The sequence below is a fragment of the Eucalyptus grandis genome, chromosome 9 (assembly GCF_016545825.1).
Source record: "Eucalyptus grandis isolate ANBG69807.140 chromosome 9, ASM1654582v1, whole genome shotgun sequence".
Classification (NCBI taxonomy): domain Eukaryota; kingdom Viridiplantae; phylum Streptophyta; class Magnoliopsida; order Myrtales; family Myrtaceae; genus Eucalyptus; species Eucalyptus grandis.
In genome coordinates, this window is record NC_052620.1 from 2,072,372 (window position 1) to 2,096,512 (window position 24,141).

At 40.3% G+C, this 24,141-nt stretch overlaps 1 protein-coding gene and 1 pseudogene across 1 annotated transcript; both read left to right on the forward strand.

Annotated features, from left to right (window-relative positions):
- The first annotated feature begins 6,150 nt into the window (after positions 1 to 6,150).
- Positions 6,151 to 7,156, forward strand: LOC120288246 (putative adenylate cyclase regulatory protein). The gene is made up of 2 exons (XM_039301890.1): positions 6,151 to 6,709; positions 6,819 to 7,156. The coding sequence occupies exons 1-2, from the start codon at positions 6,151 to 6,153 to the stop codon at positions 7,154 to 7,156; spliced, it is 897 nt and encodes a 298-aa protein (XP_039157824.1).
- A 6,323-nt stretch (positions 7,157 to 13,479) lies between these two features.
- Positions 13,480 to 17,723, forward strand: LOC104438814 (annotated as a pseudogene).
- The last annotated feature ends 6,418 nt before the right edge of the window (positions 17,724 to 24,141 follow it).

Genomic DNA, 24,141 nt, shown 5'->3' on the forward strand with positions numbered 1-24,141 from the left:
GTTCAGAATATGAAAGTTTCAGAACAACAATGTATTGCTTAAAACCTCAACCAGATTATGATGAGGTTATCTCTCAGCTCGAGAGATTTGAAACTAGGCTACAAACATACTCTGTGAATCAATATAATCCTAATCTAGCCTACTATGGCCAAAGAAAGTCTGCTGGAATTGTGCAAAACTCTAACTTCAGAAATCAAAGAGGAAATAGTCAAGGTGGATACAGCTATGGCAGGGGACGTGCAATGAATACTAGAGGTCGTGGTAATGACTATGTTGAAACAGGAAGAAATCAACATTACAGGATGAATAACCCGAATCTGAATCAAGAAGATCAGGTTAACAAGTTGTCACACAACTGGTCTAACTATGGACAGGGGTTCAGACCATATGCAAATTCTTCTCAAAAGTATCAAGCCACTAAGTCTTATCCACCACAAAGTGTAGCATCTGATCAAAATATGCAGAGTGTGAAAATAGTAAGTAATAGTCCATTAGAATGCCAAATCTGTAAGAGACCAGGACATATAGCTCTTCGATGTTGGTATCGCTTTGATAATTCATATCAAGCAGATGAAATACCAACTGCACTAGCAGCAATGCATATTGAAGACTCACATGGCACTGAATGGTATCCAGATACAGGAGCCTCAGCCCATATCACTGCAGATCCTGGTATGCTTCAATACTGTTCTTTATATAGTGGGACTGATACTGTTATGGTAGGAGATGGTTCTTGTTTATCAATCTCCTGTGTCGGTGATGGCTTATTGCATACAAAAACTAGCTCATTACCACTAAATGATGTATTGATAGTTCCAAAAATAAAGAAAAATCTACTATCTGTTTCGAAGTTAACAGATGATTATCCATGTTCTTTTATTTTTGACAAACATGGGGTATATCTGAAGGACAATTGCAACAATACAACAGTGAGGCTAGGAAGCAAAGTCAAGGGACTGTACCAAGTTGACCCTAAAGTCACAGAATTTTTCTTCACTCAAGTTCAAAAAGAAGTAGGAGAAGACTTATGGCATCAGAGGCTGGCACATACCAGTTTAAAAACAGTGAAGTATTTGCAGAGTCAGCACCTAATTCGATGTAATTCAAGAACTCAAGGCATATGTAGTAGTTGCCAGATTGCTAAGAGTTCAGCCTTACCCTTTCCTATGTCAGACTATACATCTAATACTCCTCTAGAAAAGATACATTGTGATGTGTGGGGACCCTCACCAGTTCAGTCTTTTCAAAAATTTCGATACTATGTCATTTTTGTGGATAATTTCTCTAGATACAGTTGGCTGTATCCAATGAAACAGAAGTCAGAATTTTATGACATCTTTGTCATGTTTCAAAAGCAAGTCGAGAATCAGTTTGATCATAAGATCAAAATCTTTCAGTGTGATGGAGGAGGTGAGTTCACTAGCAACAAAGTTCAGAATTATCTACAACAATGTGGAATTAAACAGCACATCTCCTGTCCTTATACACCAGAACATAATGGTCTAGTTGAAAGAAAACATCGACATGTGGTGGAGTTAGGACTAGCAATGCTATACCATGCCAAAGTACCCTTAAAATACTGGGTAGATGCTTTCATGACAGCAAATTACATCATTAATTTGCTTCCTGCTTCAAAGCTTCATATGCATTCACCCTACAGTAAGTTGTACCAACAGAAACCAAACTATACACATTTAAGGGTCTTCGGATCTGCTTGTTACCCTTGCCTCAGACCATATGCACAACATAAGCTTGATCCAAGATCTCTTACATGCATATTTTTGGGGGTACAGTGAAAGACATAAAGGATATCAATGTCTTCTACCCACTAATGGACATGTCTATGTTAGTCGTCATGTGGTCTCTGATGAAACAATTTTTCCTTTCACCTCTCGACTACCAGCTGAATATTATCAAGGTACAGACTTATACAAACAGTGGATAAATGGAGTAACTTTTCTAGACTCTATAACTACAGAACAAGTTCAGTCTACGTCCAATAAACAGATGGGATATTTGCAAGATACTGGATTGGTACAGAATTCTCACTTTCATGCATCAGATTCTACTGAATTAGCACAAATGCATACTGAGGAACCAATAGGTTCTATGCCAACACTGCCAGAGGTTAATACTGATCAAGCACAAAGCAGTTCTCCAGACAATACACATTCTACTGAATCATTACAAATGCATACTGAGGAACAAATATGTTCTATGCCAACACTGTCAGAGGTTAATACTGATCAAGCACAAAGCAGTTCTCCAGACAATACACGAGGTATAATGTCTGTTCATCCTATGCAAACCAGATTAAAATCTGGAATAGTCAAACCTAATCCTAAATATGCATGCTTGACTGAGTATAAAGTGCCTCTCGAACCAAAAACAGTCAAATCTGCACTGGCAGACAGAGGATGGTATCAAGCAATGCAAGATGAAATGGATGCATTATACACAAACCAGACATGGGAATTAGTGCCTCAAACCGATCACATGAATGTCATAGGGTGCAAGTGGGTGTTTAAAACTAAACTTACTGCAGATGGTCAGCTTAATAGACTCAAAGCAAGACTAGTAGCTAAGGGGTTTCATCAAGAAGAAGGTATTGATTTCACAGAGACCTTCAGCCCTGTCATTAAACATGCTACTATTCGAATTGTTCTTTCTGTGGCAATGACAAAGCATTGGACAATCCATCAGCTTGATGTTAAGAATGCATTCCTACATGGCACTTTGAATGAAACAGTATATATGCAATAGCCACCAGGTTTTATACACCCTCAGAAGCCTCATCATGTATGTCTGCTTAAGAAATCCTTGTATGGTCTTCGTCAAGCACCCCGAGCTTGGTTTGATAAATTCAGTAACTTTCTTCTTGAGAATGGGTTTTCTTGCAGCACCACGTATCCTTCATTATTTGTGTTTCATCATGGCTCAGACACCATACTATTATTGCTCTATGTAGATGATATTGTGCTCACTGGAAGCTCAGCTCACTTACTCTCCCACTTGATTCATCTACTAAGCCTTCAATTTCATATGAAGGATCTTGGTCTTCTGCATTATTTTTTGGGAATTGAGGCTAAACAAACTTCACAAGAATTATTTCTTTCGCAGACCAAATATGCTCTTGATTTACTTACTCGAGCTAATATGAAAGATTGCAAACCTGTTTCTACTCCTCTCTCATTACGGTCTGTAGCCATGATAACTGATGACACATTATTGCAGCATCCTCTTGAATATCGAAGCCTTGTGGGTGGACTTCAGTATCTCACTATAACTCGTCCAGATATTGCTTATGCCACTAATCTTCTCTGTCAAAAGATGCAGCAGCCCACTTTAGGTGATTTTCACAAGCTAAAAAGGGTTCTTCGATATGTGAAAGGCACTGTTGCTCTTGGATTAACCATTCATTCCAACAGCTTCATGCATTTGTATGGTTTTGCTGATGCTGATTGGGCAGGATGTAGTACTACCAGGTGATCTACCACTGGTTTTTGTACATATCTTGGCTCCAACCTCATTTCTTGGTCAGCAAAATGACAATCTACAGTTTCTCGTTCCTCAACAGAGGCTGAATATCGAGCTTTAGCTTCAGCTACAACTGATCTTACATGGGTTAGTTTTGTCCTTCGAGACATTGGCATCGGTTTATCTGCTCCAACATCTCTCTTTTGTGACAACAAGTCAGCTACTGCTCTTTCACTTAATCCTGTTTTACATGCTCACACAAAGCATATTGAAGTAGACTTTCATTTTGTTCGTGGAAAGGTTGCTTCCGGATCTTTAATTGTCTCTTATATTCCCAGTACTCGCCAACTTGTAGATATTTTTACAAAATCTTTACCTCGCTTCCTACATTTTAATCTTCGAATCAAATTGGGCTTGGGGTATTTACCCCCTCCCAATTTGCGGGGGGATGTTAAAGAAGTTGACTTGAAGACTGCATCTGTGGCAATGCATAAGAAGACTGCGTCTGATGTTAAAGAAGCCGACTTGAAGACTGCGTCTGTGGCAATGCATAAGAAACGAAGAAGCATTTGAAGATAGTAAATTCAAGATTGACTCAAAGAGAGAGTCTGCTCATCACACGTGTCTGTAGAGTTTGAAGAATTAAAACAAAAGTTAACACACGTGTTCTAATACATTAGGGCGGTTAGTCTGTTAGACATAAAACCAAAGTTGTTAAGCCGGTGTTGAGTCGGTTGAGCCGGTATTGAGTCGGTTGATTCGTTTTTCATCATCTTCCTTGAGTATAAAATACAGAGGATAGAATAGAGAGAAAAGGAAGGAGAGAAGAACGAGTAGTGCAATTGAAGAGCAGATGGAAAAAACTCTCAGTTGAATGTATGCTTTGCTCTTTTTTTGATTCAATAAATAAAGAAATCTTTCTTCTACATCTTGTGTTCTCTGCTTTTCGTTTCTCTGTTCTTCATTTCTTCTTCTACGTCTTCATTTCTCTGTTCTTCGTTTCCTCACATGCCGGGGTCTCCGTGTTCAGGGTCTCTGATAAATTTGTTGAAAGATACTATCCATTGAGCTTAGCAGCAACCGTGTTGTAAACTTTTTTAGTTCAAAGCGGCAGACCATAGGAATTATTATGAAACAACATATCATAGTTTAGTTTCATGATGCTTTATTTCTGATCCCTGGAATTCTTACTTTCAGGGAACTAGAAAGATAAAAGCCCTCTGTCTTAATAAAAGTGGCTTAGGCAGGGTGTACAGCAATGTACCGTTTGAAAAGCTGCCGAACTTAGGTTTCCTTGAGATGAATAATTTCATCCTCTCTGGAGATTTTAAGTATGTTCTTTCTGAATTACAATGGCTTTATTGGAAAAATTGTCCATCAAATTTTGTAGCAACCAATTTTCACGTGAAGAAATTAGTTGTAATTGACTTATCAAGGAGCAAAGTCACAGAGCATTGGGAAGGATGGAAACTTACGGATGTAAGATATAAAGAGTATATTTTCCTTTCAAAATATGATCACTTATTCATAGTGGCTCATGTTTCCCTGTTTTCTTTCTTACAGGTGGCAAGTAATCTGAAAGTTCTCAACACTGCCAATTGCCGTGACTTGAAAACATCTCCTGATTCACAGCTTTTTAAAATCTAGAGATTTTAATTCTTGGAAAATGTGAATATCTAACAAAATTGCACCCTTCTCTTGGAAGCATCAGCACCCTAATTTCCTTGGATTTGAGAGACTCTTTCAGACTCAGGGAACTACCAATAGAAGTGGGTCAGCTACAAGAAATAGAGGAGCTTTTTATAGATAGAACTTGGATGAAATTCCCATATCTAAAGGTTCAATGAAGAAGCTCAGGACTCTTAGTGCCCAGAATTGTGAATCATTGGCTCGAATACCCAGCTCGTTAAGCCATCTAGCGTCTCTGTCAACCCTTGATCTTACGGTATGCAAAAAGCTTGCTGAACTTCCAGACTCCCAAGGCCGCCTTCAGAAACTGCAGCGCTTATCATTAAAGTAATGTAGGTCATTGAGAGGGATCCCCAACTCAATTAGCAAGTTGGAATGTTTAACTGAGCTGGACATATCATACGCAGGATTTACAGAGTTATCCGAATCAGTTGGGGACTTGCGTAATTTAGAAGTTCTGCAAATGGCGTGGTCATATGAAACAAGGTTACCTAGTGGTATTGGGATGTTGGGGAAACTCACCACATTAGATGCCACAAATTGCCACATCCTGGCAGGAGTTTGTAGTATTATTGGTGAATTGTCTTCATTGGGCCCTCCGATTGTTGGGGAGAGGCATTTGTGGCTTGCCAGAAAGCATTTGTAAGCTCTCTTGTCTCTAAGACCTCAACTTACAAGGGTACAAGAAGCTCCAATTGCTGCCAAACCTACCCCATGGCTTGAGAACTCTAGGTCTCACTTGTCAGAGTCCTACATTGCCAATCCTTTTCAACCCAACAAATCTAAAGGAACTCTCTGTCCTAGAATGCACTACACTTGAATGCCTCCCAGAGCTTCCCTCTAAACTGTCAATGCTTTCCATAGGAGGATGCCAAATGTTGAGAAAGTTGCCAGATTTGTCAAAAGCATCTTTCAGAATTGAGTTTAAAGGTTTGTTCTGACTTGAGAGAAGTTAAAGGTCTGGAAGGATTAGTATCGCTAACAATGCTGGATGTGTTGAAGTTCCCAAAGTTATCTGGGCTTGATGGGGTAGAATGTTTGATGTCTCTGAGGTACTTAAGCATAGGACCATCGGAAGCGTTAGAGAGGTTGATGGATTGTTCGGAACTGAGTAATTTAAAGGTGCTTCCAAGTTGCGAGAATCAAGTTGGATTTCAAGTTCTTAATAGCTTCGTTTGCTTGGAAGTTTCAGATCTCACTGATTGCATGTCTATGGAAAGACTGGACCTTTCAACTTTGAAGCTTCTAAGGAAAGCAAGTGTTAGGAAATGCAAGAATCTACTCGAAATTAGAGGCCTTGACAGTTTTGAATACTTGGAAAGGTTGGATATCTCTGAGTGCACATCCATTAAGAGACTGGATATTGCAAAATTGAAGTATCTGAGATATTTATGGGCTTCCAAATCCAAGAATTTATCTGAAGTCCAAGGCCTTGATGTCTTGGAGTGCTTGGAATGGTTGGACATCTCTGGGTGCACATGGATTGAAGCATTGCCAGACCTTTCATGCTTCAAGACCCTGAGGTTTCTGAACATCAACCACTGCAAGAAACTACATGATATTCAGCCCTGGAGAAATTCTCATCCTGCCATGGCTATATATTGATGGATACAAGTCCCTAGAGAAACTGCGAAACCTTTGAAAATTTGAAGGTTTGATAGAGTTGATAGTGAACGATTGTCATGAACTTCTGGATGTTTCAGAGCTCAAAGAATTGAGATCATTAGAATTTGCAGATATGTCAAGATGCAAGTCCATTGAGCATCTACCAGATTTGTCAATGTGCAAGAACTTGAAATGTTTGGTCGTAAGAGATTGCGAGAAACTTATTGAGCTTACAGGGCTTGGAGACTTGGACTCGCTGTGGCAAGTGGATATTTCTGGATGCAAGTCACTGAAAACAATACCGGAATTACCTGGAACATACATCATGCAGAATTATGGAGAACCTATGCTCCATTCCGTGTATGGGACTATCACGTTCAGCTGACAGGCTGCGTATAGTTCTACCTGCCACGTTGAAGTTGAGAGAGTAAAAAGAAGGTGATCACCCATGCCCTGTTGACATCTATTTCCTGTCTTTTAATAGTGTCGCGTGTATCAAGAAGTGAATTTTCCTTCATGGCTTTTTCTGTTGTCTTTTCTTTCCACTCTATAGTTCAAGCAATGGAAAGAAGTTGATGACCTGGCAATTGTTCATTTCTAGGGGGGAACTGCTGCGCCCAGTTGGAAACCTTCTCTAAATACGTTTGATATCATCATGGGCCGACAACTCCAGTTCTTAATCTTTAACACAAGATTGATTAGTGATGTGCATGTACAGACACTTCGGAGGTTAATCTACTTGGATACCTGATATGTCGTGTTTGTTTCACTAACACAGGGAACAGGTGACTAAAGTGGAACATCTTCTGATGAATTTTTATGTCAGAGTTGTTGATTTATATTTGCTGTTACTTGCCTTATTGTTATAAAAATTAACTAATCACTACATTCCATTTCTTGAATTGTTAGCAGGATTCATGCAGTTTATAGAGGTTCTATCTATAATTTGTTTGGGATTGACTACATATTGCAGCTTTCTGTGGAAGAATATCAAGTGTAGAAGACATTGCCAAATTTTGGAACACTTCTCCAGCTTAGGGCTCGGAAATTTTTCCAAGTTTATAGGAGAGATGAATCTTGAACAATTAATATTCCTGGCTAAACTGAAGTGCAACAAGCAAAGCTTCATTCGACTTCCCTGAGGAAACGGCTTTTTCTCCTAAAAATCATTAAGGAGCTTTCCTCTTTTTCCTTTCATCATAATATTATGCCTGAGAACATTCCTCGATTTCATTATTGGACCATTATGCAATCAGTTTTGAATGAAGAACTAGAGTTCTTTTTCACTGTGCTATAACAGTGACACTACTTGCAGGAACATCCACGCCTGGTGAAACCTATTCTTCATTTTTTCTCGATACTTTCTACACATTCCATGTCAATAAGCAAGGGTTAAAGACTACTCTAAATCGAGTTAACAACTAGGGCAGCTGCTTGATCGCTACTTATGCTCATGGTTTTAGTTTGCTTCCTTTGAGGCCTCATTTCTGGGAGTGATTCTTTTCCAAAATGTGTGTCAGCCAGCCTCTCCATTTATAAGTTGAGAATTGTAGGATCTGTGGTCATGGGAAGAAGGAAATGAATCGTGATGGTATCAATCCAGAGAGTGAAAACTGCGTTGTATCTAGTCCGTCTATTCACTTGTCAAACATTGTAGTGTTTGGTGGTTAGCCTGTAAGTTCATAATGTAAGAGAAGAAGATTTATTTTCCTACTCGTGTGTCAGTCGCCATGAATTGACCAGGAAGACACCAAGCAGCAAAACTATGCTCCGATTTGACTTTTCTTTCTTTCTTTGTTTTATTCTGGTTGCCCCGATTAGTTCAAGGAACCAGGAGACTCCCCGGAACATATGGAAAGCTAGCTGCCCTGTTGAAGGAAAGCCTTCTGACATAGCCGCTGGTATTGTGTACCAGTAACTGGAAATCAGATGTGGCGAGAAAATTTCTTTCTAAGACAGAGATGCGATTGGCAAGAGTAACTCCCTCCATTCTGGATTGAGAAAGAAGAAATTAGAGTGGAACTGAATATTTTGCATCCTCTGACACACGAAGAAGCCCGAGAAGTTCACTACATATCTGCAGAAATTTTTTGGGAGATAATCATTTCTGAGTGGACCAATTTAATCTTTACACAGCAAAGCATATGCTCGTCACTTTTAGTTCATTTATTAGTGATCTTCCATCTGTTCTAGGTTGTAATTTTCTCAACAACAGGGAAATGGGAAAGTGTTAGAAAAGTTTGAAATCTTTTGTATTGGTACCAATTTAGTCTCAAATATTCTATTGATGCCAATTTAATCTCGATCCTTTTGACTTAGTTTTGGCGAGGCTCGTTGGCCACTATGTGAGGGCTTGGAAGCCCTTGTTGACCATCAGACCCCTTGCTTGGCGAGGCCATGGTGAGGATGGCCTCGCCTTATGGCTAGCGAGCCTTGGTAGTCATTATGGGGAAGAAAACAAAGAAGGTAGAAAAGAAAAAAAAAAAAAAAAAAAAGAGAAAAAATTAATAAAAAAATTGAATAATTATTATTAAAAATTATTTATGTTAGTGTCGACAGACGTCAAGCGTCAATGTTGGCACCGACTGGTCAAAATTGGCCGTTGAATTGAATTGACACAATTACAAAATATTTAAGATTGAATTAGCAAAATAAAAATGAAATTTAGAACTAAATTAATACAAATAAAATATATTTAGGATTTTTTTGATAATTTTCCAAGATAATCAACACAAACAAAGTTCACTTTATCAATCATAAATTTACACGAGACAATGTTAGGGTCCAGTCTTTAGGCTCAAAGTTCTGACCCACCAACATATCTTAATAAATGCAATCAAAATATATATCGATATAACCTAAGGTCTAACACTGAATATCATGCATTTAAACTATATAATAAAATTAAATACCCACAAAAATTTGCATCCACATTAACCCTACCTTGGATAACCTATCCAAGGATGACCACAAGAAATCAATGTGAGGCGGAGGCGTGGCCATTAAGGAGGTGCGACCGGGAGTAGCGGTAACGGCGAGGCGGTCTCGGAGCACTGGAGGGGCTGCTTCGCGGTGGCTGGGCAGGCAGGACTGCTTTGCAGACAATGTTGGTGCACGTGTTGAGGCGCCGGAGCTTGCTGGTTAGGAGCACGAAGATTGATGGTAACCACCATAGACAGTTGCTCAACACATCGGAAATGCTGGCGGATAGTGGGGCTACAGAGACTACCGAGGCTATGAAGGCTACTAGCAAGCGCCGGGAAATCTGCAAAGAAAAAAGCCCAGCGCTACGGAACTTCGTGGATGAGTTGGACGTAGCTGTAGGGACCATTCGAGGGGTTGAGACCCGCCAAGATGGTCGCTGATGGTCTTTCGGCGCTACAGGGATCGTCGGTTAGGAGCTAGGACGTCACCGAGGCGAGGAATCAGCTACCAGGCGTGGCGGTAGGAGCTGAACTGGGGGTTGCCGAAGTCAGGCTTGCTGCACGAAGACGTTGGGAAACCTGGGAGTCCGTCGGGGAAGCTGGAGGTGATGCTTCTGGTGTCGGGTGGAGCAGCGTGAAGTTCAGCAGCAATGGCGCGGAGGCAAGGTGGCGCACAGCGGCAGGAGATGGGACGGTAATAGCAACCTCGGAGGAGGGAGAGCTTGTTCTCCTTATGGCGTCCCGCCGGTGTAGTTTCTTTTATACCGTGAGCCTCTCTCTGTATTGTTAAATCTCTAATGTGAACTTTTAATGTGTTCCTCTTTTAACGTGTTTATCCTTTAATTTCGAGAAAAAGAATGCTTATTTAGGTATAAGATTAGGTATTTTCTCAAAATGTCACTTTCCAATTTTGAATCAAAAGAGTATATCAACATCAACTGAGGAAATTAAGATATCGCCTTCTACTTATCTCTATATAATTTCCAAGGACAATCTTTCCTAGTTCAGCACCCTTTGTTTCCTCCAACGCTGATAATATAATGCAATCTTTCCTAGTTCAGCACCCGCCATGTGCAATGCACATGCAAATTTCGGCCACTATAGGTCTACAATGGGCTTGGACAAATTCCATGTCCCTATGGGCTTAGTCTCAAAATTTTAGTTGAGCTCAAAGCCTCCCTACCTAAACCCATTCAAACGCAGTCCAATTAGAATGCAGTTTATGCGGGCTTAGCACTATTAAAATGCTCATAAATGCAAATTAATAATATTTTTGTTTAAGATCGAGGCCGATTTATAATTTTCTATGCAGTAAATAACTAAATGGGATCGTCAAAATTTAGGTACTAATAGCTAAAATTTAGATGTCAACACTATTGTCTTTGCATAATTACATTAAGAAGTCACAATTAGGAAATGCATACGTCATATCATTATCTGTTTTATAATCAAAGTTTGCAGAATGCTTGTTACATTTGATGGTAGTGATGCTATGCTTTTGCTTGCTTAGTCATTCAGGTTCATTAATCTTTTGCAGTAATTTATTTACCTCTTTTGATCATTAAAGACGCGTTTGATAACATTTCTGTTAAAAAATTGTTCCAGGGAACAGAAATAGTTTTTCTATTTCTGTTCCCTGAACAATTTTTAATGTAAGAAGATGTTTGGTAAACTTATTTCGGGAATAAAAAATGAACAGAAACACGTTTAGTAATTTTGTGTTTTTTTTGTTTCTTTTAATTTTTTAACATTTTTATTTATTTATTTGTTTATTTTTCTTCTTTTGGCCGGTCGCCGGCCTCAGCCATGGCCGGCGACTTGGCCAAAGAAAAAGAAAAAGAAAAGAAGAAAAAAAGAGAAGAAAAAGAGAGGAAAGAGAAAATTTGTTCTTAAAAATTATTCCGAAAACAAGAAACATGTTTTTTTGTTTCACGTTTCTGTTCCAAATGTGTTCTTAGGAACAAAAAAATAGATTTGAAGCAAAAACGCAAACAAACGCGTTTCTGTTCTTTTTTTTGTTCCCGGAACCAAAAAACATAAATTTTGTTCATAAACAGAAAAAAAGAATGTTAACAAACAGGACCTAAGTGTTACATTATTGATTGCACATTCGAATAATCATTCATCACACATTAATTTTTTAAGATTAAAACTAAATGATTGTTTTTATAAGAACATAGATTACATAAACCCATTCTCATAAATTCGATGTTGTGATCAAAACCTGCATGCCGAGACTCATCAAGTGCGCATCAAAATAGATGCTCTTGTAGATAGTCAACTAGAAATTGGAAAAGGAGAAGGAAAAGGAAAAGTAAAAAAGGCCGAGATAAGGACGAGAAGAGGACGATGGGCTCTTGTGTCGATGGAGCACCCGACTCAGAAGTACCAGGTAGATTTACGTTTAGCGAACCTCCAATATAATTCTTGCAAGGGTCATTCCTCATGAAACCAACAAGTTGTGACTGCGAGTTGTGAGATAGTCCCAACATCTCATACTCCCTCCACCATTGCATGTAGCTGCTCTTCTCTAGAAAGATGTCTAGCGAAACCACGTAATCCTTGATCAAGTCCATAACATCCTCCTCGAACTTGACTAACTTCTCTCTTTCGGAACCGTCAGGTGATCCTCCTCTGTCCAGCAATCTGCACGACTGGATGGCCTCCTCCACGCATGCCCAGAAGCACGAGTCCTCCGTCATGCGAGACTCAATGTTTTCCGATTTTGAATTCAAAGGCTCGGCCCGCTCCTGCCTTTTTTTTCCTGATGTTGTTTCAGCCATTTTTCTAGCAGAATGTAGTGTTTGGATCTTCCTCATTTTATGTAATCTTTTCAGCCTCTTTTGTAATGCTCCGCTATGTCCAAAGGTTCGACTATCCTCCGGTAGTTTGTCCCTCCGTAGAGCCAACGGGTCCGCAGTGCCGTGCCTGATAAGTGAGGCTTCTTCTCCGCTTCGTTGACTACACACTCCTAGTAATTTGCGAGGATTGTCTTGTACTTATCAACTCCACTGTCGCGCCTTTCTCGTGCATTTTTGAAACTGTCATAGTAACCAGGACCTTGGCCATTGGATTTGCATACCTTCATGTACCACTCGAAATAAGTCAGATACACCTTCATTTGGTCCAACTCATTGGCAGGATCAAATGCCTCTTTTTGTGATACTTTGCACCACGTTCATGCTTTACTATGTGCCCTATCAAAGCATCGGTGCCGTCATCCTGTTGCTGTCATCGACTCATCGCAATGAGAGTCCGCTTGTTGAGATATTGATCCAAATTTCCGGAATAGTGCATGCATAGATATTCTGGAATACATGTTAAATATCAAGATAACTCTAGAATATGATATGTTGACAAAATTTCAGTCAGTGGCCTTCTAGGAAAGTCTGCAGCCTCTTTCCCATGCATCAAATCTTGTAAAAATCACTTTTCATGATACTACTTCATCAGCTTGTACCAACTATTCCACTAAAGGTCCTTTTCAAAACCAAATAACCAACCTTATTTATTCAAACTTTGTAACTTAAGGGGAAAAACAAAACAAAAGCTACCACCGTCGATTAAAACAAAAATTTGGAAAACATTTTTTTTTTTTTTGGGTAAAGGTAATGATATATTGAGCCAAGAACCAATAATTATAGAAGATTAGGCACCACAAAACTTTCACTCAAAGAGACACAACGTCAAAAGGAGTGAAAGGGCGCCTAATGCAAAAGAACACCGCAAAGCCGTCAAAGCAAGCAAGCAAACACAGACGGCTGAAAAGAAAGACAAAACAGCCATGCAGGGCAGGGGAAACAAAGAGAACAACACCAACCAAGGAACAACAACAAGGAGGACCCGAAGATTCGAGGCAGCCGCGGAAGGCGCAAAAAATGGGAAGGCAGTCGCAAGACAGTAGGCGGTCGGCGTAGGAGATACTAGGCGGTCAGCGTAGGAGAAGAGAAAATAGAAGGGTCGAGCCCCTAATTCCGTTGAAACCTTCTATTTCTCGGGCAATCTTTGACGCTTCTAAAGGTTAAGGATTTATCTTTGACCACTGAGATGCTTCTTGACAGCCACAGGCACCACTGGATGACCTCGAGAATGTCGCTCCTATACCTCCAAATAAGGTGGCAGAGCGCAGCAAAAGAGAAGCGCCTTATAGCATTATAGAAGTCCTTACCTGATAGGAATTTCATCGCCCACTGAAGATTTTTCACCCACGATCCGTTTCTCCACGGGAGATTGCACTTGGCTGCCCAAAAATAAGCCATATGCGAAGTAATACCGCAGCCAAAAAAGAGATGGTCAATAGGATCGGCATAAGCTTGCAAAAGGCACAAACGTCCCTCCCGATCGTAGCACTTAGAAGCTTACAACTTCAGCAAGTATTACCTGCCACGCGCCGCTCGGGCCCTCCCACCCGGCCGCGCACGCCGAGGCCATGCCCCCCGGCCACGAGATCACCGTCGACGTCGACCGCGCAGAGCTGTTCTGCTGCGTGTGCCGCGATCAGGTCTACGATCGCGACTTCGACGCCGCCGTGGTCCTGGCCTAGACCGCCGCCTCCACTCTGCCGGCCTCCGCCAGCTCCTCCGGTGGCTCCCGAGCGGTGGTGGCCCCGGAGAACCTGCGGAAGGGGCGGAGGGTTGATTACCGGCCGTGGTCGCCAGACCCGCGCGAGCGCGCCCTGATGGGGAGCTGTTCGAGCCCTCTCGAGTCCGTCTCGACCTCGGATTTGCCGCGGGGCTTGCGGGGGCTCAATAACTTGGGGAACACCTGCTTTATGAATTCGGTGTTGCAGGCATTGTTGCACACTCCTCCTTTGAGGAACTACTTCTTGAGTGACAGGCACAATAGGTACTTTTGTCAGAAGAAGAATGGGGTTAGTGGAAATGTGAGTAAAAGGAATGTAGATGGTGCTCTTGATGGAGGCCATGGGAGCAAGAGCAAGAATGGCAGCTTCTGTTTGGCCTGTGACATGGACGCCATGTTCTAGGCGGTGTTTTCGGGGGAGCGGATGCTGTATAGTCCCGCGAAGTTCCTGTACAGGTCTGTGGATGTGGAGGAAATTGCTCTTCTATGAATTTTTTTGGATAAATGTGGATGCTTGATGGTTTTTTGTTGGTTTTTGGAAGCACATGGAGGTTGGAAATTGTCCAAGAGGCTCTGTAAATTTTGCTGTTGTGACCTAGTGGCTGTGAAGATATGGAAGTTGTTTGATCAGTGCATGTTCTGCTATATTGTTAGTATGATGGACATTACCTAATTTGCAATTGCGCTTTGACCTCCTTTGTATCACAGCTTAGCTGCTCCATCTTTTTTTTTCTTTGGCAAATGGAAATTGGAAAATGTCAGAGAGTGCCCTTTGCACTTGTTATGGTTTGAAGAGTAAAAAATCACAACCATCTTGGTTGAGATGTGTTGAACAGCTGAGATCAATTGCCTTTCAATCCAACGATAAAAGATTGCTGAGGCACCGTGCCCTGTCGGGACTATGGCTTGGCCCCTTATCGGATGTGCTCTCAAAATTTCGAATTTACCATTGGATGTATTGCCTTAGTTAAAATGTGTGTTTCTCTCATTATTTTAAGTGCCTTGGAAAGCATTATTTCTGATTTTGCTAAAATTAACGAGTGCCCTTGGGACATTCGTTAACAAGGCCTTTGGAAATTATCTTCTTTCATGACGTACTTTTGTCTACTGGCTTTTCTGAAAATGGCTGTGGACATAATGGATAGGCATCTTTTCCTTATTCTAATGATGCATGCTTTTGTCAAGTTCCTTGTTGACCATCAATGTTGGACTGAGACTTTCTTAACTGTTCTATCTAATTGACTTAGAGGAAATCTGCTTTATACTTTTTATATTGATTTGGTTATCCCACAGTTGGTGGCAACATGCAGCTAACTTGGCAAGTTATGAGCAGCAGGACGCTCATGAGTTTTTCATTTCGATGCTTGATGGGATCCATGAGAAAGTGGATAAGGATCGATGCCGGCCACAGAGCCAAGGTAAATTTTACAGGCATTGCATTAAACCTGTTTCATCCAGTCTCCATTTTTTACAGGCATTATCTGGAATCTGCTGGTGCTGAGGACAGATATCAAGTGTTGTTAACATTTTCTCTTGGGTCAGTGGATCAAGCAGGCTTGTTTTTTTGTATAATCATGTAAATGAACTTTTGAACTGATGTAGGATCATGCTTGTGGATTATTACCTTTCTGGCATTTCCCAGGCCTAATATCTCTGAGTCCCTTGGGAAGTTTCATTTTGTTCTGGTGTCATTCGTTCTTGGAGGCATATCAGTCAGGAGATTCAACTCTGTCAACTAATATCAATGGGTCTTTATATTTGGCATGCGTTAGCCTCTAGTTTCAACTTTTCTTTCAAGTTATTCCATGGCGAAACTTATTATTGTTCCATCACATGGTAATTTAATGCATCTATAATATCTGCTGACAACTGCTTTCCTGGGCAAGTGCGCTCTTTTGTGTCATGTCTGATGGTTTTGTGTTTGTACTATAAAATATGTCCTGCAGTGACTTGTGATGCTGTTGAGGAACTTTTTTTTGACGAATTGTGGATTCTCAGATATCTTTAGAAGTGCGCTAATGAATTATTACAGGGAGTGGAGATTGCTGTATTGCTCAGAGTATTCTCTGGTATCTTATGCTCGGATGTCATGTGTATGGCTTGTGGTTTCACATCTACAACATATGACCCTTGCTTGGACATTTCTTTGGATCTGGAACAAAGCCAACATGGTTCTGTGAAGGCGACATCAGCTAAGTCACATCACTCCTGCAATGGCGAGGCAGAGTGCATGAATTCAAGCCAGAACTCTGGGATACCGACCTTGATGAGCTGCTTGGACCGATTCACAAGACTGGAGAGGCTGGGTTCAGACCAGAAGTTATTCTGCCAACAGTGTCAGGTGAGTCAGGAGTCTCTCAAGCAGATGTCCATAAGGAAGCTCCCATTGGTTTCTTGCTTTCACATCAAAAGATTTGAACATTCTTCCATACGGAAGATGTCGAGGAAGATCGACCGATATCTGCATTTTCCATTTTCATTGGACATGGCCCCTTACCTCTCTTCTTCCATTTTGAGGAGAAGATTTGGGAACAGGATTTTCCCTTTTGATGGGGACAAACCTGATGCATCAAACGAGTTCTCCTCAGAATTTGAGCTGTTCGCTGTTGTCACTCACACTGGTAAATTAGACGCAGGCCATTATGTGACTTATCTGCGTCTGAGCAATCAGTGGTACAAGTGCGACGATGCTTGGATTACCCAAGTGAATGAGAACATTGTGAGAGCTGCACAAGGGTACATGATGTTCTACGTCCAGAAAATGCTTTATTATAGAGCAAGTGATAAAATGGGTGCTTCATGATAGCCTTTGGAAATTGAAGTACCAGTTGCTGGTGCTGTATTATGCGTGTCTTGCGCTAAATCGCCGGGACTCGAGGTCAATATGCAGAATAAAGCGAAGAACAGTGCTGCAGTTTCTGCTTTGTCTGTGAACTGAATTTTAATGAGTTGCTGCAGCTAATTGCGGAATGCCAAACGAACTCTCTTCCATCGGGGCAAACATCCGTCGGAAAATAATCTGTAATTCTACTTTTGTGCTGTGCTGAGCCTAATATTATTTGGGGTGCCTCAGCGGATGAGGGAATCGCTTAGTGGAGCCCTCAGAGTTATTTATGAGTTAATTATTTCAACTTTTCCCCCCTAATTTTTCCTGCTTGTCCAAGTATTGATGGTGGGTTGATTTTTTTTTTTTTTTTTGTGGCATGGATCCTCGCGAAGGTTGATGCTTGGAGCTGTGGGTTCATTCCGGTATGCTCATTCCTTGCATTCCATATTGTACTTTTTTTGGGATTTTTTTAAGCTTCGGAGCTTTCTTGGGGAGGCGCTTCATATCAATTTCTTGAAAAGGAAATGTGAGGAATGTTATGCCGGAGATTTTGTATGTCGTACTTGTTTTGAGCAAAGAGAAATCATAGTATGACTAACTACACCTTAACATTCTTGATAGTGTTCACTTGCCATCATGATTTGGTCTGAATATCAAAGTCCATAAACGCCAACCTGACTCTGGCGAAAAGAAATAGTTGTGACCTTTAAATTCAAATGCTACAAACTGAATGAAAAGCAATATGATGTATTTAACTTTATAAGCTGCATGCCGGATCGAAGAACAAAAACTTGCTGGCTGTTTTTTCAATTCTTTGAGATGTCGTTGGATCTACAGGGCAGACTTTCCGCTCTCTGGCTCTAGGCAATTAGATCAATCTCTCTCGCTGTTAGAGCATTTGCCCAGATGATCCGGAATATAAGTGCTGAATAACCAAAGTTAAGACCAAACCATCCAATGCCACTGAAGAGGCTAGTTTTTGTATGAATCGAGCCAAGTGAAACCTCACAGAATGAACTGAACACACATTAAGATATAGGAGAAAATATGGGGTACACAGTGGCGTCACGTCATTTTCACAATAGTCCATTTACTGTGTGACATGTATCCATAAAAGGTGTACTTGTTAGATTTTTCTCTCCTTTGTTACCATTTCTTCTTTCACTGTTATCTCTTCTTCTCCAGTTCTTTTATTTTCCTTCCTTTTCCTTTGGCCTGTGGTTGGTCGTAGGGTCGCCCTTGCCGAATTCGGCGAGAGGTCAACTCTCGCTGCCAAGGCAAGGGTTGCTCCTGTCGGATCTGGTGAGGGTTGAGCCCTTGCTGGATCTAAAAGCCGTGGAGGAGCGAGTAGCCTTCCACTGCCACCTCACCACTATTGAGCTCGGCTGTCGAACTTGAGCCTTGGATTTTGGATCTAAGCTCAGCAGCAGGTTTGAGCTTGGGATGCAAACGATGGGATCTTGGGAGTGAGAGCATTTTGAAGAAAAAGGTTGGGCTTTCTTCTTTTTCTCGAAGAGAGAGGAGAGAGTGTGCAGGGGTTTTTGATAGGTGGGCCTAAATGCAACACATGTCATCCGTTCGGTGGATTTTTGTAGAAATGACACGACATCATTTGGTCACCTCATATTTTCTCGAGAAATAGATTGAAGTAAACATAAATGGAAAAAAGAACGTGAGATATAGTTACAACTAATGTAACAACTACAAAGGAGTGTGCATGGTGGGAAAGGTGATAGCTTAAACTAAACTATAAGTCGAAGAAGAAAATGATACTTTGAGCTAAACTAGTAGGCTAATGGTTAAAGATCATACTTCTGAAATTCATCATTCATCTAGGAGTTTGCAGTCCATCCTCCTGAAGTTCAATTTTTTCCTTGAAAGGTCAAATCCCACATTATAGAATTGCTGAGCATTCATTCCAATCACAATAGTCATTGGGCGTTTCCGATATCGTCATGCAGAAATACATCGGTGATGTTTGAAAGAACAAGCTCTCTGCCTCTAATCCCAGTTTTGCACCACTGCTAAAATGAAAAAATAACAACGGGAAGTCCCTCAATGTCCTTGTTAACATCACCTTCAAAGCACAGTGCATTGAGATCTTTTTGTAGGGCTTGATCCAACTTTTTAGTTCCATCTTCTCTCTTACTGCATTGGCAAGCTCCTCATATGCTCGTTGGATTAAAACACCACTCTCGCCTCCTGAGTCAATCATGATGCCACCTTTCATGAAGCTGTTCGCTTGAATGCAGCTCTAGGAATATTAAGCATAAATCCTAGACTTATCCCTTCCAAAGTGACAAAGTAAAATCCTTTGTATACATCTAGGAGTGTCGAGTCACCTTCAAGAATGGCCCCTTCCCCTAAAATTAACCGGTTGTATCCATAAGAACGATCTTTAACTTTTCCAACACAATAGGAGAATTTAGCTTCTTGTTGTGTAGCTAGAAACAATTATAATTAAAGAGATTACTTGGGTTTCACAAAGGAATGAATACTCAGGGTTGCATTTCTATTGAGAAATGTAGGGGAGGGAAGAGATTAGCAAAGCAAGCCACATTGAGCTAGCCTCTTTAGGATCTGAACGTTGTCATCGGAGGAATTGAGGGTTTCTAGGAATGACTTAAACTCATAGAGAATGAAGCTTTGTAATTGCAGCGATCAATGTATCCTTTTTTTCAAAATCGGTGAAAAAGAAAGAGCTTACTACCTATTAAAAAAAAATATTTATCCATCCATCCAAGTGATTGTGTACAAATCTAAGATGTTCTATTATTTCTATTGTGATAGCATAGCCAAATAGTAAGATATGTGAGATTTCTAACATAGCACGGAAGTAGAGTATTTATACTTTTGGAATTAGCTAAAAAATACACACTACCTAACAAAATATTATGCTCAGGATGTCAAAATTCATTTCAAGAAAAGAGTCCAAGAGAGAGAGACAACTCCTCCAAGTCAAGTATTATGTTGATTAAACATGTGGGAAAGCCAAGGTTATTGAGGATGATAGGCGTCATCAAAGGATCACACAGTTGAATCTTAAATGCTCATTCATCTAAGTTCTTTGTTTTTGACAAACATATGACTCGAAAAGATCATAATAATTTATTAAGAAGCTAAAAGTCAAGATGATCAATCTATAATACCTCAAAAGTAGTCGGAATAAAAAATCAAAACCTTACCAATGATGAACTTCTCTATTTATATTTATCAGTTCTAATAGTGAATTTGCATAACAGACTATAGTTAATTAAGTTCAAAGTGACGAAGACATGGAAAGGAGAATCACTAAGTTGGAAGGAAATTAGGTGCTGGGAATGAAAGGGCAAATCAGGTAAGGACACAAGTAATAGTTAAGTTATCAGAAGACATTGTCTAGATGTAAAACTCTGTAAGTAGGGTTCTCTACTATGCTTTTTTTGGTCTCTATTTTGGCCAAAGAAAACGTCATTTCATGCCCCGCACCACGTGGGTTTGGTACTATTCCCATTCAAGTAACCAATGTGAGTGTGCAACTTTGAGCTATGTGCATTGCAAAAATTATCTATGTCTTCAAATGTTTAGTTAAAAAGAAGAAGCTGTTTATGGTTTCATAGGAAAATTGTCTTAAGGTGGGCTTGGAGTGAAATTCATTTCGAAAGTAGATATCATTTATCATCCATTATTGCTGGGCACGGAAGTATGGCAATGGTAACACGAAAAATTATAATGAGCAATTTGGGACATGTTGATTTGAAAGTGCAGTATAACTATACATAGACAAATTAAATATATGTCACCCAACTATCAGACATATTCTTTATGATTGGTAGAAGCTTACAAATACTATAATGATTGTTTTTCTCATGTGACATACAAAAACAGTTGGAGCGAAGTGGACTCTTTTTTGTTTCTTTCCCGCATTGATGAGTCAACTCTTTCTTTTTCTCCTCAATTTGGAGCTCGCAAACTTTGAAAGAGCCTGAGGTTTCATGCATGATTTCAATAGCTCCTTATCTTCATGTTCTTGCGAAATCATCTGTCTATTATACACCTCCCACATAGCTCCCTCCCATTATTACCCTTGCTATTTCCTACACATCAGCCTCAACAAGTAGACGTTGATTTGTGATAATAGTTTTCGTCGAAGACAAGAATTACGGTATCTCGTGTTGCTAGCCTCCTTTCAAAAATTGCAAATTGGCACAAGAAAATTTATAAATGAGTGGAACATGAGGTCCCATATTTAAAACTGTTTTTCATCAAAACATCGGAAAGACCAATATTACTTGGAACGGTCGGGCCAAAAGTCAAGGCAGAGAAGCAAGAACATTTCTTCCCCTCACAGATGGACGAGCCAACTCTCTTTTTCTTTCTATTAACGAAGCTTTGCATGCTGAAGCTTTCTAATGCCCTATTTATAGGCACCAATCTACTGCTTTAGGAACGTTAGCTTTAGAAACAAATTCTTTTGAAATGTGTAGCCAAAATTCCTGAACGAAAGATTCACACGTTTAGCCACGAATATTGAAGCCCACAAATTTTGAAAGGCAAAATCCTAAACTTCGTGAACCTCAGCTTCATGTACGACATCAAGAGATCCTCATCTTTTATTTTCTTGTGAAAGCATTTACTGTATGTCTTAACATATAGTTCGCTACCATTAGGCATACTATTCGCTACACGGTAGCCCACAGATCCAATGATGCCCCGCCGCATGGTTCAATTAGAGGACAAAAACTTCACGCAGTTTCTAAGAACGTACTAATTGGGTAAGCTTTCCCCTTTTCCTTTGGACCGGCACCCAGGCTTTTTCACGTTGACCCTAAAACGTAGAGGTCCCTGATGGCCGTGGAGACCCGGAAAGGAAGAGCAATTGGGACGGAAGAAAAATAATTGATGAATGCTTTTCTATAGTATGATGGTGATTGTCCTCTCCATCTTTATCCCTATTCGATTAAAAATTTTGGTCTAATTGACTAAATTTAGGTTGCATTTGATTGGACTTTTGATTTTTTTTTTAAATATAAAAGACTAAAAAAGTAAAGGGATCTTTCAAAACACAAATTGCATTTGATAAATTGTAATCTAAAAGTCCATTGTAAAATACTTTTGAACAAAATAGTACTTGGACAAATTATATTTACAAAAAAAAAATTATTATTTAAAAAAGAAAAAAGACTGGCTGGTGAAGGGTAGTGACCGTCGGTGATCCAAATCTATCGCCATTAGTTGTTGTCTAAGGTTGCTTGGCCTCAAGCGGCCCACGGAGACCACTGGCAAGGGCTACTTGGGGTTGGGTGACCCTCGAGACCCAAGCAAGACCCTTGTTTGAGGTCTTGCAGTCTCGTTGAGGGCTGCCTATGGTCGGGCAACCCTTGATGATTGTCACGCGAGCTCATGCAACCCCTGATGCAAGCGGCCCTTGCCAAGGCCACGCAACCTGGCGAGGGTCTCTCTTGAGTTACACGATCCCGGTGAGGGTTGCCTATGGTTGAGTGACCCCTAGCAAGGGTACTGCGACCTCGAGGGTGACCCTCGTGGGGGGTCGCGTGGCCTAGATAGTACAGGGGGTCACACGATGTGACCCCTCGGCGATGGTCGCCACTGACCTCTCTCTAGCTAGTCTCTGACCATCCTACAACCCTATGCAACCTTGCTGACTGCCCCTTAATGGATGCATAGTCATATAACAAGGGAAAAATCGAAAAATAAAAGGTTGAGGATAATTTCGAAAGAAATTTTTTTACTAGCCTACTCGAATTTGCATGCCAAAAAAGCCAAAAGCCCAAAGTACCCCAAGACCAGTCTTGGGCTTTTAGCCTTTAGAAGGCCAACTTTGCACCAATGGAGTTTGTAAAATTTTTCCCAAATACCCAAATTTTGGCCAAAGGGGTTTTGGGTGTCTAAAGTCCATTCCCAGTGCAAATCCCAAACGTAGCCTTAACTGCTGTGTACAAGAATTTAGGAAACACTTGAATTCATTCAAGATTTGAAATATTGGAAAATTTTATGTATTGCTAAAACGAGAGAAATTAAGTAAATTTTACTTATTTTTGAAAGGAAAATTTTGCTACTCGAAATTGTGTGTGGGTGTGTGGTTTTTTTTTTTTTTTGTTATTCAAAATTGCATATAACATGGACATTAGTGCTTGATTGATGAAATTTGGGATTTTGATGGTGCTGGCAAAGTGTTAGTAGAAGTCATAGATAAGTGCTATCATGACCAAATCCAAGTTATAATTTTCTCAAAGCACTTCTTTTGGCAAAGTGTTAGTAGAAGTCATAGATAAGTGCTATCATGACCAAATCCAAGTTATAATTTTCTCAAAGCACTTCTTTTGAAGAATGATTCGCTTCTTTTCCTGTGCTTAAAATATATTTGATCCATGAGGATGCTCAGCTGGAAGAACAATTGCTTCAACCAACCCATATGTTCTCTTGAGCAAATTCCTTAAGTTCAGCTATCTTAGTCCCTTATCAATTCTTTTCATGGTAAATCATTAGCATTTTTTTTTTTATCAACTGCTATATTTCTTCACAAGATTTCTCAGCCATCTTGGATTCCTTAAATAGATTTACATGTCAAACTTGACCAAGTGCAAAATATCAATCAAATTCATTATGTCTAGAAAAATCATGTTTTGATTTTATGTTACGTTCATTCAAGCGTCATAATATAGCAATTGAGGCCCAAAATGTATGTGAAGTTCAAGTTGAGGCATTGGACCTAGGTAGTGCACACAAGCCCCCCAAACAATCACAGTGTAAATAGGTTTCTTGAAGATTCACATTCCTTGACCCCAATCGGAAGAAAGATCTCGGGATGGTCCACAAAACGTGTATGATGGTCAAGCCATGATGTAGACAAAGCAAAGTGGGTCCCTCCTTGTGATACTCCATTAATTCTTTGCTTACGTTGCTTTTCCAACGCGTGTTTGTACTCCATCCATGCCAGCCACAGATTGAGCTTCCATGGACAGTGCACGTCAGCCCATCCATACAAATGCATTCCACATTTTCGCCATGACTCCAAAGAGCAAATCTCACGAAAGC

Bases quoted from the DNA above. Each gene is read 5' to 3' on its own strand.
- LOC120288246 (XM_039301890.1), top strand. From the start codon at position 6,151: ATGCTGGATGTGTTGAAGTTCCCAAAGTTATCTGGGCTTGATGGGGTA. The intron at 6,710-6,818 runs GCAAGAAACTAC...GAAAATTTGAAG, and splicing joins GTTTCTGAACATCAACCACT to GTTTGATAGAGTTGATAGTG.